The sequence below is a fragment of the Sander lucioperca genome, chromosome 9 (genome assembly GCF_008315115.2).
Source record: "Sander lucioperca isolate FBNREF2018 chromosome 9, SLUC_FBN_1.2, whole genome shotgun sequence".
NCBI classification, from domain to species: domain Eukaryota; kingdom Metazoa; phylum Chordata; class Actinopteri; order Perciformes; family Percidae; genus Sander; species Sander lucioperca.
The window spans coordinates 25485839-25500813 of NC_050181.1; the positions used below are offsets into that span (position 1 = coordinate 25485839).

Consider the following 14975-nt stretch of genomic DNA (forward strand, 5'->3'; position numbering starts at 1 on the left):
TGTGACGGGTTCAGAAAAGCAGTTAATGGTGAGAAGAAGACAAATCGTCAAATAGCTGACCAATCACGAACAAAAATGACGTCTGGTTGACATTAGTGGAATAAACGAAACTAGCCCTTGTGTTGTTTTTCCATCAACCATGGTCAAAATGGACCCGGTCTGTTTTTTGTTTTATTATTTTTTGGGGCATTTTACGCCTTTATTTATATAGGACAGCTGAAGACATGAAAGGGGTGAGCGAGGGGGGAAGACATGCAGCAAAGGGCCGCAGGTCGGAGTCGAACCTGTGGCCGCAGCGTCGAGGCGTAAACCTCGATATACGGGCGCCTGCTCTACCAGCTGAGCTACACAGGCGCCCGACCCAGTCTGTTTTGCCTGTTTTTTTTTTGTTTTTTTTTGGCATTTCTGCCTTTATTGGATAGGAAAGTCAATCAATGCTCTGTTACAAGTCTACTTCTGCCCTGTCTTTTGTTGTCTATTGTCTGTCCTGTCCCTTGTCTGTCTTAAATGCTCTACTTTAAGTAGTAATTGCACTTTATGTCTATAATGTGTGTGCACTAAATGTAGCCTGTCTCGAATGTCGCTTGTATATAATGCCGTTTTTATTAAATGTCGTTTTCATATATTTTAAATGTGTAAAACCACTTGATCCATGGTGAAACTTTGTTTCGTTTCACTATATACAGTGTATATGGTTGAATTGACAATAAAACCACTTGACTGAAAGCTGAGATATGAAAGGGGAGGAAGACATGCAGGAAAACCGTCACAGGTTGGATTCGAACCCTGGACCTTCTGCGTCGAGGGATAAACCTCTGCATATGTGCAGCCGCTCTACCAACTGTGCTAACCGGCCACTGTTTTGCCTGTTTTATAAAGCATAAAGTATAAATTATTACCTAATTCTGTGTTACATCTTCTTGGCAAACTTCATTCCAACTCATCACCGCTAGTTTTACACTTATTTTTAGAGTATATGAAGAATGTTTAGGAGGGTTTAAAGCAGTGGTGTAGTCTACGTGATACGCAGGTATACACAGTATACCCACTAAGAAATCTCTAGGATTTTTCAATGATATGCAACAACATATTTACGTGACAGAACTTTCACTTCAGATATATCTATTCACAAATACGGGGTTGAGTAATGTGACAGCAAACTAAACTTACACTCTGGAAAATGCAGATTTTTAGAGTATATGGTCAATAATAAATAAATTAAAATTCATATTAAATTATGCCTCATTTTTAGTTACAAACTCCTGATATTGTTAATTATTTTAGCTAATAGTTAAGATCAGAGGAACGTATGTTGATGCATAACTACAGCCTGTTTTGTGTATGGAACTATCCAGGTTATTTTTGGGCAATTTAGTTGAAATAAACCCATATTTGTGATATTGACACTTTTAAAACGGGTCAATTTTGACCCGAGGACAACACAAGGGCTAGAGCAGTGTTTCTCAAATGGGGGTCGTGCACCCCTAGGGGTACTTTGGAGTACTGCAGGGGGTATGTGAGATTCCTTTTTGAAATGTTAATTTCTAATATATATGTCATGCATAATTCATAAATGGATTCTAAACATTTGAAGTAACATTTCAGTGTGTTTCAGTTACAAGCTTGTTGAGTAAATCAAACACTAATGGTGCAGAGCTGTAATGTACCTCTTTATATAGCCTTTTTTCTATCAAAAATGCTTTGCACTCGTCAGGGGGTACTTGGCTAAAAAATATTTCAAAGGGGGGTACATTATTGAAAAACGTTTGAGAACCACCGGGATAGAGGACAAACAAAAACACCTTCTGAGCAGCTTGAAGTAATAAAGCAGGAATTATTAGGTTTTTGTGTTAGATCATTGTTCAAACACAGCATCCTCTAGTGGCTCCATTTAAAATAAAAAATAAAATGTACTGTGGCATTGAGTTATAAACGACTTTTCTTTGCTGCTTCTAGATTTTAAAGACCTTTCATTTTGTGATTTTGCAGACCATTTTAAAAATAAGTTTAGTTATTGCAGGACTCAGTGACAGAATAACATATAATATAAGCAAACCTACATGAGCTGTTGCAACTATTGAGGGATTTTAAACTGTTAAAAGTATAAAATATAATATATAATATAAAAATATCTATCAGACACTTTCTGGTTCCTAGGCTTTGCCATAGTGTGGAAAACAGAGTGCAACAATGCACAAAAAGGAAAGCCAGAGACGTGACGTGATGTTCGAGGCAGGTTCTCACCTCTCTGGATTATCTGATGCACAAACTGAATCGATCATCCCCACATCCAACGTGCCCTGAAGGGACAGAGGGAGGTTTAGTGACAGTGTTCAGGGCTTGGATAATGAGTTTGACCTTTTTGTGCCCTGTGGAAACCAATTATCTCACAACACACACACACACACACACACACACACACACGCACGCACGCACATGGACACACACACAGGGATAAAAGCAGCAAAACGTTTGCTCCAAGTTACAACACTTAAAAGAGGATGTAGCATTTCCAATACATCTGTGTTTGTTAGTTCAACATAAAAGACTACATCAACACTAGAGAATACATCTAAAAGTGTGTTCAGATTGATTGTTGAGTGAATTTTAAAAGTGGCACAAATCAAACAAAGTTAGTCGAAAGAGAAGAAAAGACGCGAACAGATGCATCCATGAATTGAGATGTCATAGTATAGCATTTTGAAAAATGTCATTAAATAATTATAGTATGTTGAAAAAAGTCATAAAAAGTCATAGTGTAATATGTCGAAAAAAGTCGAAAAATAAGTCATAGTATATCAAAAAAAGTCATAGTATAGCATGTTGAAAAAAGTAAAAAAAAAAAGTCATAGTACAGTATGTTGAAAAAAGTCATAGTATAGATGAATTGAGATGTACTCAGTGTACACCAATTGTTTTTGGGCTTCTTCTGAAGCTATTTGACTTTACAAAAAAAGAGAGTATAACCAATATTAAAAAGTGTGGTAACACTTTACTTGAAGGTATCTCCATAAGAGTGACATGACAGTGTCATGAACACATGACACTGTCATGACACATGAACTCTAACCCTAACCATAACTCTAACCATAACCATAACTTGAATGACATTTACTAAAAGAAGCGTTATGTCATCAACGTTTATGACTTGTTTATAATGTTTATGACACGTAACGCTTATGTAGATACCTTCATTTAAAGTGTAACCAAAAGTGTTTTTCTTTCTAAAAACTTCCAGCTCAGCGTAAGATATTACAACTCCATTTCCCACAGTGCTTTGCTTCCCCCCCCTGCAGGACTCACCACGGCATTCTGGGGGTTGGCCTGCTCATCGTGCATCTCTCTGATCTCCTGTTCTGTCGAACCGTGAACCTGACTCAGCACGCTGAACCACTGGCTGTAACCATGGAAACAACATCATCATCATCAAGACAACTAAAAGTTCATTCTGGAATAATTTTAGTCATGTAATCTCACTAAACAGGGATATAATTATGTCTACATTTAAAAAAAATGGAAACATTTCCTTTGGGTTATTGTACATGGATTTTCATGTAAAATCATTTTGTATTTTTAAGCCTGATTTACTTAATAACCCTAACCCCTTATACATGTACAGGTGTGTATTTTTTCAGTTTTCTGTCACACATGTCGAATACATTTTAGTGAGGAAACTTTCTATCTCTGTTTTCAGTAAAAAGATTTTCATTGGATGAAATTTCTCCAGTGGAAAAATCAAGTATAAGATATCTTTTTGTGGAAAATTTGCTATTAATGCGTCCCTATAATTATCAATGTGTGTCAATATACTGTACAGTAAACAATGGGGATAGTATTTTGATTGTAAATACATAAATGTGTGAGTGTGTACAAATAAGGCAGAAATAAAGGTAAAGAAAACGGTGCTCAGACTGATTGTGTCTCAGACATATGGCGCTGATGTTGGCTCACACTGAGAGCGAGGCTGGCACTGTAAACCTGCTGCCAACACACACTGTTCATCTTCCTGTCAGGGCAGATATATGGAGGAGGAAGTGGACTGTCCCTCTGAGAGGAAATCAATGTGTTGCCAGGGGCAACCGGCACACCGACCCCATAGCGACAATACCTCCTCTTTACAGTATATTGTCTGTGACTGAGAATGTTAACGAGGGTTTAAAGCAGTGGTGTAGTCTACGTGATATGCAGGTATACGCAGTATACCCACTAAGAAATCTCCAGGATTTCCATATACCCACTTAAAAATGTGCAATGATACGCAACAATATACATATTTATGTGACAGAAATTTCACTTCAGATATTTGTATTCACAAATACGGGGTTGAGTAATGTGACAGCAAACTAAGCTAACACTGTGGAACATGCAGAGAGACTTTTCTCATCTTTCATCGACCCGCTGAGCGTAGTGCGTGCGGGCCCAAATGCTCCGTTTACACTAACGCCCGCATTCTCCCTTCACCACACATTTAAGACTAATATAAGGAGCCTATTTTATTTTGTCCTCGTTGCTTTGGGGTCAACTTTTGTGATCCAGGCTCAGGTCCCTGATGTGAAAGCCCCCTTACTGCGTTATATTCTATTATATTGTTGATATATTTTGAATGTCATCTGTGTTGTCCTTCTAATAGGATAAATAAAGGTATTCCCACCATTAATTGGTGCATAAAAGTGTATCAGAATGCAGGACATTAGTCTTTGACGCTCAAAATAACCCTGGGGAAGGACACCCAGACCCCACACTTTGAAAAAAGTGGTACAGTAAAACCACTACAATACATTAGACTACACCACTGGTTTAAAGCTAATGGGGAAATGACTTAGAAGTCGGAGTGACGTTAACATAGTAATAAACTAGATTTGGACAACATCTCTGCATAAAAGGTACAACATGTTTACAGCACATCTAGAACAAACACAATTTACCTGGCATCCTCGGCCGACTCAGCGATCAGGTGGTAAGTCCTCTCTGGCATCACAATGTCGATTCCATTCTCCTTACCGGTGTTATCAATGACTTCTCTGCAGATCACAAAGAAACAAGAAAAGGTTAATATCTCCATAAGTGTGTAACCTTTAGGTATTCAACTTGCTATTTATGTTAAAAAGATCAGTTAGGATGCCAAGAAAATAATTGTAGCATAGAGTATGTCGTAAAAAAAAAAGTCATAGTATAGTATGTCGAAAAAAAAATCGTATTATGGTATGTCGAAAAAAGTCAAAAACAGTCATAGTATAGCATTTTGAAAAATGTCATTAAAAAATTATAGTATGTCGAAAAAAGTAAAAAAAAGTCATAGTATAGTATGTCGAAAAAAGTCGAAAAATAAGTCATAGTATAGTATGTCGAAAAAAGTTTTAAAAAGTCATAGTATAGCATGTCGAAAAAAGTTTTAAAAAGTCATGGTATAGTATGTCGAAAAAAGTAATAAAAAGTCATAGTATAGTATGTCGAAAAAAGTTTTAAAAAGTCATAGTATAGTATGTCGAAAAAAGTTTTAAATAGTCATAGTATAGTATGTCGAAAAAAGTTTTAAAAAGTCATAGTATAGTATGTCGAAAAAAGTTTTAAAAAGTCATAGTATAGTATGTCGAAAAAAGTAATAAAAAGTCATAGTATAGTATGTCGAAAAAAGTAATAAAAAGTCATAGTATAGCATGTCGAAAAAAGTCATAAAAAGTAATAGTATAGTTTGTCGATAAATGCAAAAAAATATAGTATAGTTTGTTGAAAAAAGTCATAGTATAGCATGTCGAAAAATTTCATTAAAAATCATAGTATGTGGAAAAGGAATAAAAAAGTCATAGTATAGTATGTTGAAAACAGCTGTGAAAAGGTGCCGTGTAGCTCAGTTGGTAGAGCTCATGCCCATATGTATATTTAGAGATTTATTCCTTGATGAAGAGGTCCAGGGTTCAAAACCGACCCATGGCAGTTTTCTTCCCCCTCTCTGTCCTCTTTCATATCTAAACTGTCCTAATGATTATATTATGTTGAAAAAGGCATATTATAGTATGCTGAAAAAGGAAAAAAAAGGTGCTGGGTGGCTTATTTGGTAAAGCGTGTGCCCATATGAATATGAAGAGGTTTATTCCTTGGGTTAGAGGCACAGGGTTCGAATCCGACCTGCGACAATTTCCTGAAAGTGTTCCCCATCTCTCTCCTCTTTCATATCGAAGCTGTCCTAATGATTAAAGGCAGAAATGCACAAAAATCTTTTTTTCGACATACTATACTATGACTTTTATTTAACTTTTTCGACATACTATTCTTTATCTTTTATTTTACTTTTTTGACATGCTATACTATGACTTTTTAATGAATTTTTTTCAACATACTATACTATGATTTGTTTTACTTTTTTTGACATACTATGCTATGACTTTTTTTGACTTACTATACTATGATTGTTTTCGACGTACTATACTATGACTTTTTCAACATACTATTCTATGACTTTTTTTTTACTTTTTTCGACGTACTATACTATGACTTTTTCAACATACTATACGATGACTTTTTTTTTAAACCTTTTTCGACTTACTATACTATAACTTTTTCAACATACTATTCTATGACTTTTTTTTTTACTTTTTTCGACATACTATACTATGACTTTTTTTTAAACCTTTTTCGACTTACTATACTATCACTTTTTAGTGACTTTTTTGGACATACTATACTATGACTTACCTATTCATAAAAAAGTAATAGCATGTAATGTCGTAAAACAGTATAATTCATAGTTTAGTATGTCGTTAAAAAGTCCTAGTATAGTATGTCCTAAAAATGCCATTAAAAAGTAATTAAGTAATTAAAGTAATCACCACCAGAACATATTCAAACATCATAGTGAGGTCGCCTGATTAGTCCTTACTTTGCATCATGCATATCCAGCACCCCCTTCATCTTGTCCTCGCCGTCATTCTCAAAGTACATGAGCTTGCTCTGCCGCAGCACGAACCAGCGGCGCTTCCAGTTACGGCGGGACAGGGTCGACGAGCCCCCTCCCTTCTTGTGCAGCCAGCCCTGCTTCAGAGCCTCCTGCTTGGCCCGGAACCACAGGAAGGTCTCGTCTTTCAGAACGCACCAGCGCCGCTTCCACGTGTTAATCAGACCGCCTGGAGAGGAAAATATGACATTACTCGTGTGTTCACACTTTCTGCTGCATTTTATGTGAAGATGGACGATAAAGGAAAAAAAATGTAACCATTACTACTAGTCCCCTCTTAGGTCAACCAGCGTCATTTTACACTGCAGTTTTCTGTCAAAATCAGATCTGTGGTGTCTGAAATACTGTGTGATACATGGAAAAACAAGTACATTAATAAAAAGATAGATACGGTACATAACCCCACACATGTAACTACAATAAAACACAGACAGTTGTGGCTGGGTTGCATCAGTGCGTAGAGCGGGCGCACATATACTTCGAGGCTTATGCCTCGACGCAGAGGTCCAGGGTTTAGAGTCTGACCTGTGACAATTTCCTGCATGTCTTCCCCCTCTCTCTCCCCTTTCTCACCCAGCTGTCCAATCAATTAAAGGCGGAAAAGCCCCAAAAAAATAATTTAAAATTCTTAATTTAAATTTATTATACCAATCGTTGTTGTGTTGAGTGAATTTAGGCTAAAACTATGAACATGGCAGCATTGTTTATTGTATTTTAGATGAGTTCTGAGGAAGTCAAATAAGTAAAAAGGATGTTTCTCATTTTCAATTTTCCTTGTGAAAATTCTATAAGACTCGCTGGGGAAATAAAACAAGGATGGAAAAGGAAGATTTACAAGCCTTATTCCTCAACCCCTAAAAACTCTGTCTGGGATACTTTATTTTTCGAGAGGGGAATCCTCTATTCTCATGCACTTTAAACGTCAGGTCATTTCAGTCATTTAAATTTTCTAAAAGACGTGTTCGTATTGTAATAACACTAACCTTTGATGAAGAGGAAGCTGTGGAAGTATGGGAGCGTGACGCAGCTGTAGACAGAGTCACGCCGATACGACAGCTCGTCATCGGTGTCGAACCTGTCAAAGTCGTCCTCGCTGTCCTCGAACTGGAATAAAAACAACAATAATGAGACACTCAAACACAATGTACAAACCCTTCTAATTGTCACTTTACTTCTATAAAGCCCTTTGAGGTTATGGAGACCCAACTCACCGATGACTGAGCGCCATCCGAGCTGAAGCGGTAAGCCCCTGAGCTGTTGTAGGTTCCTACGGAGCCGCGGTAGTCAGGAGACCACTGGCCGCTGCGAGGGTTGGAGAAGGCCACACTGCCACTGGAAAGGATGGCACCCTCGTCGTAGTCATCCTGGTCGTAGTCCGAATCCTCGTCTGGCGGTATGAGCTCCACCAGGTCATCGGACTGCGCCTCAGATGAAGCCTGGGCGTGGCAGTAGGCAGAGTCCCCGCTGGATGAGGCGCTGTGGCAGGCAGGGGGCACCGGTGGTAAAGGCAGCGGCTGATGAAGCAGGGCGGTTGGTGGCAGTGGTGGCGTCACACCGTCATTGGCGTATGGGTCTTCTTCGGACGAGTCATCACTCGTTCGGATCCCGCTTGTTCGCTGGCCGTCTGAGTGGCCGTGCTCACTTGGGTTAGGCGAATCTTTGAAGGCTTCGTCGTCAGCCCCAAAGCCTTCGTCGACCTCTTCCTCGTCGTTGCCTCTCCTCCGTCCACTCCGTTTCTCCTTCTCCTCCCCTTCGCCGACTCCCAAAGAGCTCTCAATGTTCCTGACGCACTCGTCGATCTCGTCAAAGTTAAGCGAGTCGAGGAACTGCTGCGCCGCCTTGCAGGCTTCGTCCTCCAGGCGCCTGAGCTCCTGGTCACGGAGGAGCTGCAGGCGGTTGAGGGACGCTTCGGTCAGGGAGAGCTCCTGACGCTCCTTCTGCCTCTGCAGCGACTGGATCTCCCGCTCCAGTCGCAGGATCTCCTCCACCTGCGACACCTCCTGAGGACGGATTGTGTCCACTTCTTCAGATGCCCCTTGGAGGGCCTCTGCTGACTCCGGCTCCTCCACAGTGTCCGGTGATGTTGCAGCTGCTACTGCAGGCTGAGGCAGAGCCAGAGAGGCCAACTCCTCAGCCAGATGAAGCTCCTCCAGTCTTCTAGCCTCCTCCGCCTGATGGATGGAAAAAAAGACACTAATTTGAAAACTATCTTAGGGAAATAGTTTTGGGAGCGTGGTGTTCCCACATCCCTGCCATCTGCATTAAAACTTTGTTTATTGTGCTCATGGTACCAAAAGCTGATTTGTATATAATCAGTTTTAGGCAGAATATTTGTTTTACTTACACCTTTAAAATGTTAAGTTAGTGAGTGTTAATGTGTAGTGAGATAATTTATACAAATGTATGAATTATTTATGAATTTCAAGTGTCATTTTTCACAATTCTTGCATCTTGTTTCAGGATACCTACGCTCACCTTTACAAAATTCCAGAAACAAGTTGATTTATACTGGATAAAGGTTAAAAAATAATTACAAAATAAGAAAAAAAATGTGTCTGATAGACTGAAATGTTAACAAATTCAGTGAACGATTTGGATATGCCTTTATAGACTGAGCTCATCTGCAAGAAATCTTCAGTTAAAGTGTGTTAAAATGAAATAGCAATGCACTTTTTCACACAATGAGTTCCTTAATGATCAGTTTTATCGTACCTCTCTGGCGAGTCTCTCAGCCTCCAGCCTCTGTCTCTCCCTGCACAGACACAAACAGACAGACGTACATCAGCTCACTGAAACAGACAGTAAAAGATAAGATTGACCAAAATAAGTAAGTAATTACATTTCCTGTCTCTTCGTGGCATTAAAATCCAATAAAACCCAGATTGTAAAAGTCAGACAGGAAGTATGCATCATCCATCCTAACAAGAATAACAAAAGTATATATTATATTAAACCAAATTATACTTTTTTAAATAGTATCCCAGTAACTGTACATAAATGTACACTGGTATTACTCCATCTTTGCTGCAACATTGTGCAGCAAAGATGGGTGGAACTGTGTCACCTTGTCTCAAGGCTGTCGATACCGTGGAGGATACGGAGATAATGTCCTCGGTATTATTTCTGGGAATTGGGGATTATTAGAAACACAGTACAGTAGTTGAACATTGTACAATTACTACTCTCGCTGAGTTGGTGACCTTTGTAACCTGAGTCTGATATTTTTTACATCATTATTCATGAATTTGAATGTCAGACAAAAAAGTTATTAAATTGATATAGTATTTTTGCCAGAATTGGATTCCTGGTATTGGAGAGTCGGCTTTGAAACAGCATTTAGACTCTAAAGACGAAAGAAAATTGACAGATAACATATTCTAACAGTGGAATAGATGTCAGAAAAGTGAAGTAAAATAAAGAGGGGGTTGTGAGGAGGAATTTGAACTCATGACCTCTGTATTTCTAAAAGCCCTAATCGGATTTGCTGCTGCTGTCTTTGCTACATAAACCACACATTCTACACAACCCTGACTTGTAGTGAGTAATATGCATTACTGCCGGTGCACCAGACGGTTAATATTTAGGGCCCTATTTTAACAATCTAAGCGCACGGCGTGAAGCGCCTGGCACAGGTGTGTTTAGGGCATGTCCAAATCCACTTTTGCTAGTTTGACGGTGGAAAAAAGGGTCCGTGCACCGGGCGCATGGTTCTAAAGGGTTGTACTTAGTGTCTTCATTAATCAGAGGTGTGTTTTGGGTGTAACATGCAATAAACCAATCAGAGATCATCTCCCATTCCCTTTAAAAGCCAGGCACGTTTGGACCTTGGAGCATTGCTATTATGATGGAGGATTTGCACCATAATATTTTCATTTTTAATCTTCTGCATGTGTGTGTGCTGCTGCGCTTCCCTGTGTGTGTGTAACAAGCATAGTGTGCGCGCTGTGCACAAGCCTAGGCACATTTTACTAATTTGCTGTTAAAATAACAATGAAATGCTGCGTTATTGACTTTAGACCAGGTTTTTGTTGGTCAATGGCACGATCACTTCCCACTGCCTCAAGATAGCAATACGCCAAGAATGCACCTGAACACACCTCCCTGTAAGACCAGCACTGCCATGGGCGCACAGATGGGCGCACAGATGGGCGCAGGTGCATTTGCTATTTAAACGACGTGGGCGCTGGACAGGAAACTGACAATTGTATCGGTCTTAAACTAGCAAAGACACTTGTGTCGGGCGCTGGGTGCAAGATTAGCCCTTAGAGTTAAAAGGGTCAAATGAGAGCAGCAAATGGTAGAATTTAAATGAGAATTCCACTGGCTACTCATTTAACTAAACACCCACCTCTCCATCTCCTCCTCCATCCTCCTGCGGCGCTCCTCCTCCCTCCTCTTCTTCTCCTCCAGCAGCTGGCTGTAAGCCCGGCGGGCCAGCTGGCCTCGCACATGTTTCTGGAAGGTGAGCGCTGCCCAGCGGAGGAGCAGGAACTTCCTCCTCCAGTAGAAAGCCCGGTAGTTCTTCTGAATGACCACAATGCAATGCAGCAGCTTCCTGTATTGCTTCCTGTGTGTAGGACAGAATCAACCAATCAGTTAACAAATAGGACCTTTGGTTAGAATGAACATTAAAACTGTTCCTAAGAAGGTTTTTGATGTTACTGTTGAGCTGGATAGCCACGTACCTGGCCATGTAGCCCATGACGTGGGCCTGGATGATCATGGCTGCTCTCAGCACCTCCATCTCCCTCTGCTTCTCCAGGCGGTGCTCCAGAGACTCCCGAAGAAAAACCTGAGAAGAGGAGGAGAGGTGGACATAGAGAGTGAGACATTTATTTTATTATTTACCTTTATTTAACCAGGAAGAGACTCACAGAAGTAGATATTGGTATTCTATCACTGTTTATATAAGTTCCAGTCTTGCAGATATACACTTTTCCCCGACGTAGAAAGTGAGAAAAAACGAGGGAGATGACAAAGGATAGAGACAGAAGAATAAATCATTATTGTTATTCCATCCCTGTTAATCAAATAAGCATTCCAGTGTTGCATACACTTGTCCCCGTTGTAACAAAGTTCAAATAAAGGTTCAAAACGTGCAAGTACAGACAACAGAAAAGTCTAAATACTACTTTGACAATTCTTTGTTGAATTTTTAAAATGAGAGCGGGAAGGATGACATGTCTGATTAACACAGGGTATCACTTCATGAGTGTCAAACTAAGTTTTTCATTTCTACGACACGTTGATGAAAACATTTCCTTTCCTCAGCATCAACTTATGATTATTATCACTAACGATGAATCAGTTGATTTCCAGATGTTTAGTTTATGAATGGCACAAAATAGTCAACCATGTAAAGAACAAGAATCCTCACTTTGTGAACCAGCATTAAGGAATTCAACAAGTAATTGATTGACTAATCAAATTGTTTACAATTTGTGTTAGAATTATTCTCAAATATCGACTTTTTAGAGGCTAAGAATGGTCTTTTTTTAGATGTTTTCCCATTTGAGTATAAAAAGCATTTCATCAGAACAAAATAGTACAGGTTCAGGGATAAAACAAGTCCCAAAAATTAAGTGATAAGGTTACTGTACGAAGTGATACATATGCATGTAATTAAGTTACTGTACAGTACCAGTTACCAAATTGTTTCAAGCCATTTTTTTTAACCATTCTTTCATGTTTTTTTTTCACAGCACTTGACAAATATGAATCGTTTTGCAGCACTAATATAAATTAGTTGGATATGTATTGGTAACTTCAATTTTGACTTGGAAATGTAACAGGGCTATAAACCTAGTCTTTATAACACATGCAACTCAACAAGCACAATGGAAAATGGAGACTGCTGTACGGCATTAAAACAGAGCAGAACATTAACAAATATTGTCCATTCATGGCACAACGTAGAACACTCCCAGCCTCTGCTTAACACACTTCATCCATTGCATACGCTCTATCACACATACATTATGAATTTACAAGTGAACAGAATTAAAAAGAGACAGTCCCTCCTTTTTCTATAACATCCCCATTTAACAGACACTCCCTCCCAAAAGAACAATTGAGGTGAACAAAGCAGCCGACATAAATCAAATCCAGATCCTCCTCTCCTTTTGTTCACGCTGCTAAAGACCGCAGATTACCGCAGCTAGTGATTTCGTCTAAATCTCTCTGTGAAAAGAGAGATTTTACAGGCGCTTAGTGCAGCTGCCTGCTATAGGAGCCAAGCTGTCGTCCATTGATAGAGAAACTGGGCCCACTGAGGGACGCCGGGGGTTAATCCGATTAGGGAGGGAGGAAAATGAGATATGGGACGTGGTCTCAGGCGACAGAGACAGTGGGGAAATGTCACAGTGCTACAGGGGTACAGGAGTACAGATTGCCTTTCTCCTGTTGAATAATATATTGTGTGTGTGTGTGTGTGTGTGTGTGTGTGTGTGTGTGTATGTGTGTGTGTGTGTGTGTGTGTGTGTGTGTGTGTGTGTGTGTGTGTGTGTGTGTGTGTTGTTGGCAGAGTGACAGAGTTCTGAATCCTCAGCGGTGAGGCACTAATGAGATTTTCAGGAGGAAATGTAAACTCGTCGGGGTGATATGGACATCACTGATGAGCAGGTTAATTAACTAGGAAACATGCAGCACATGCCCCAGCACATGCGCGCACACACACACACACACACACACACACACACACACACACACACACACACACTACAAAGTACTACAACAGTTGAAGAAGAGGCATTCAGAGCAAAAGAAACAGTACCACCAAATGTACTCATTATAACAGTACAAGAACAGTACTGCTACTGCTACTCAGGTGTGCTTACATACTAACAAAACCACATTATAAAAGGTTAGCATTGTGAGGACCACAACGTCCCCACAATGTAGGTTCAGATTTATGTCCCCACAACGTAAACACACACACGTAAACAAATAGACACAAGGTGAGACATGCACAAACACACACCCTCACTTTATTAAACAACTTCAAACATGAATCACACATGCTCAGAGAGTGCGGCCTCATGTACGAGTGCACACATTTGCATCCCAATGAATGGATCAACTAATCCTTTTTAATCATTACTATGCTAATTAGCGCAACAAAAGCCGCGCTAAGCCTCGGCGCACTTTTGATTCTTGTTGTCGAGGCTTTTAGAGAGCATTGCTCACCGTGACAGGTCAGGCCCGTGGAGAGAACAGAACCCCGGGAGAAGCAGGCAGAGCCACATCACTTCCAGGAAATTAAGTTTGAGGTTGTTAAAAAAAAAAAAAAAAAAACACACACACAACAACACTCAGACAATAGTACGGACATGTGCCGATTGAAAGGGGCTGGAGGCCGGCTCGATATAAATCTCACTGTGAGAGGCAGCAGGGACAAAGTGGACGAATCCCTCTGAGGGAGATAGAATTGATTTAACAGTGTACAGGCAGTCACAGCAGAAGGAACGGCTTTACAAAGGGCTTTCAGGTGGTGTGACTCACCCTGGTGGATGTTCTAAAGCAAAGTCTGCTAATTAAAATGCAAAACCAGTGAATATTCTCTGGAGTCTTTTTAACAAGAAGACGTAATAAGAGTTTTTACATCTTATATATTTAATATCAACTGTTTTGAGTAATATAGATGATTTTATAGTTTTATCAGATGCTCCTGATGTTGATGAGCCTGCCCAAGCATACAAACTAATTTGTATTTGTATTAAAATCACCCATGTTAAGCCCTATTCAGTGATGACCTCATACTGAGTCAGTACATATTCAGTGTTTGAGTCAGTGACTCAGTTTTACAGTTTTTCTATGATGTTTAATATTTTCCAATGTGGCCTACAGTGGTATTTTTAATATACATGTCATGTATACATCTATTTCATATATTTAATGTATTACTATGCAACTATTTATCACTCTGGGAGGGTTTAATGGTTAACTTATTGTGATATATGGCTGTTATTTCATTGCGCCGAGCGAGGTAAGACATTCAGATTTATTTTACAGTCAAATATAAATC

General features: G+C 39.6%; 1 protein-coding gene across 2 annotated transcripts in view; it reads right to left on the minus strand.

Moving 5' to 3' along the window:
* myo10 (myosin X) overlaps positions 1 to 14975 on the minus strand; it is a 168361-nt gene that overhangs the window by 11489 nt on the left and 141897 nt on the right. For both annotated transcript variants that reach the window (XM_031292115.2, XM_031292106.2), the window contains exons 22-30: positions 11638 to 11744; positions 11301 to 11519; positions 9665 to 9704; positions 8164 to 9123; positions 7936 to 8056; positions 6878 to 7121; positions 4926 to 5021; positions 3304 to 3397; positions 2245 to 2300 (exon numbers count right to left, since the gene is read on the minus strand). In XM_031292115.2, coding sequence (XP_031147975.1) covers positions 2245 to 2300; positions 3304 to 3397; positions 4926 to 5021; positions 6878 to 7121; positions 7936 to 8056; positions 8164 to 9123; positions 9665 to 9704; positions 11301 to 11519; positions 11638 to 11744 — 1937 coding nt within the window. The remainder of the gene's footprint in view (positions 1 to 2244; positions 2301 to 3303; positions 3398 to 4925; positions 5022 to 6877; positions 7122 to 7935; positions 8057 to 8163; positions 9124 to 9664; positions 9705 to 11300; positions 11520 to 11637; positions 11745 to 14975) is intronic.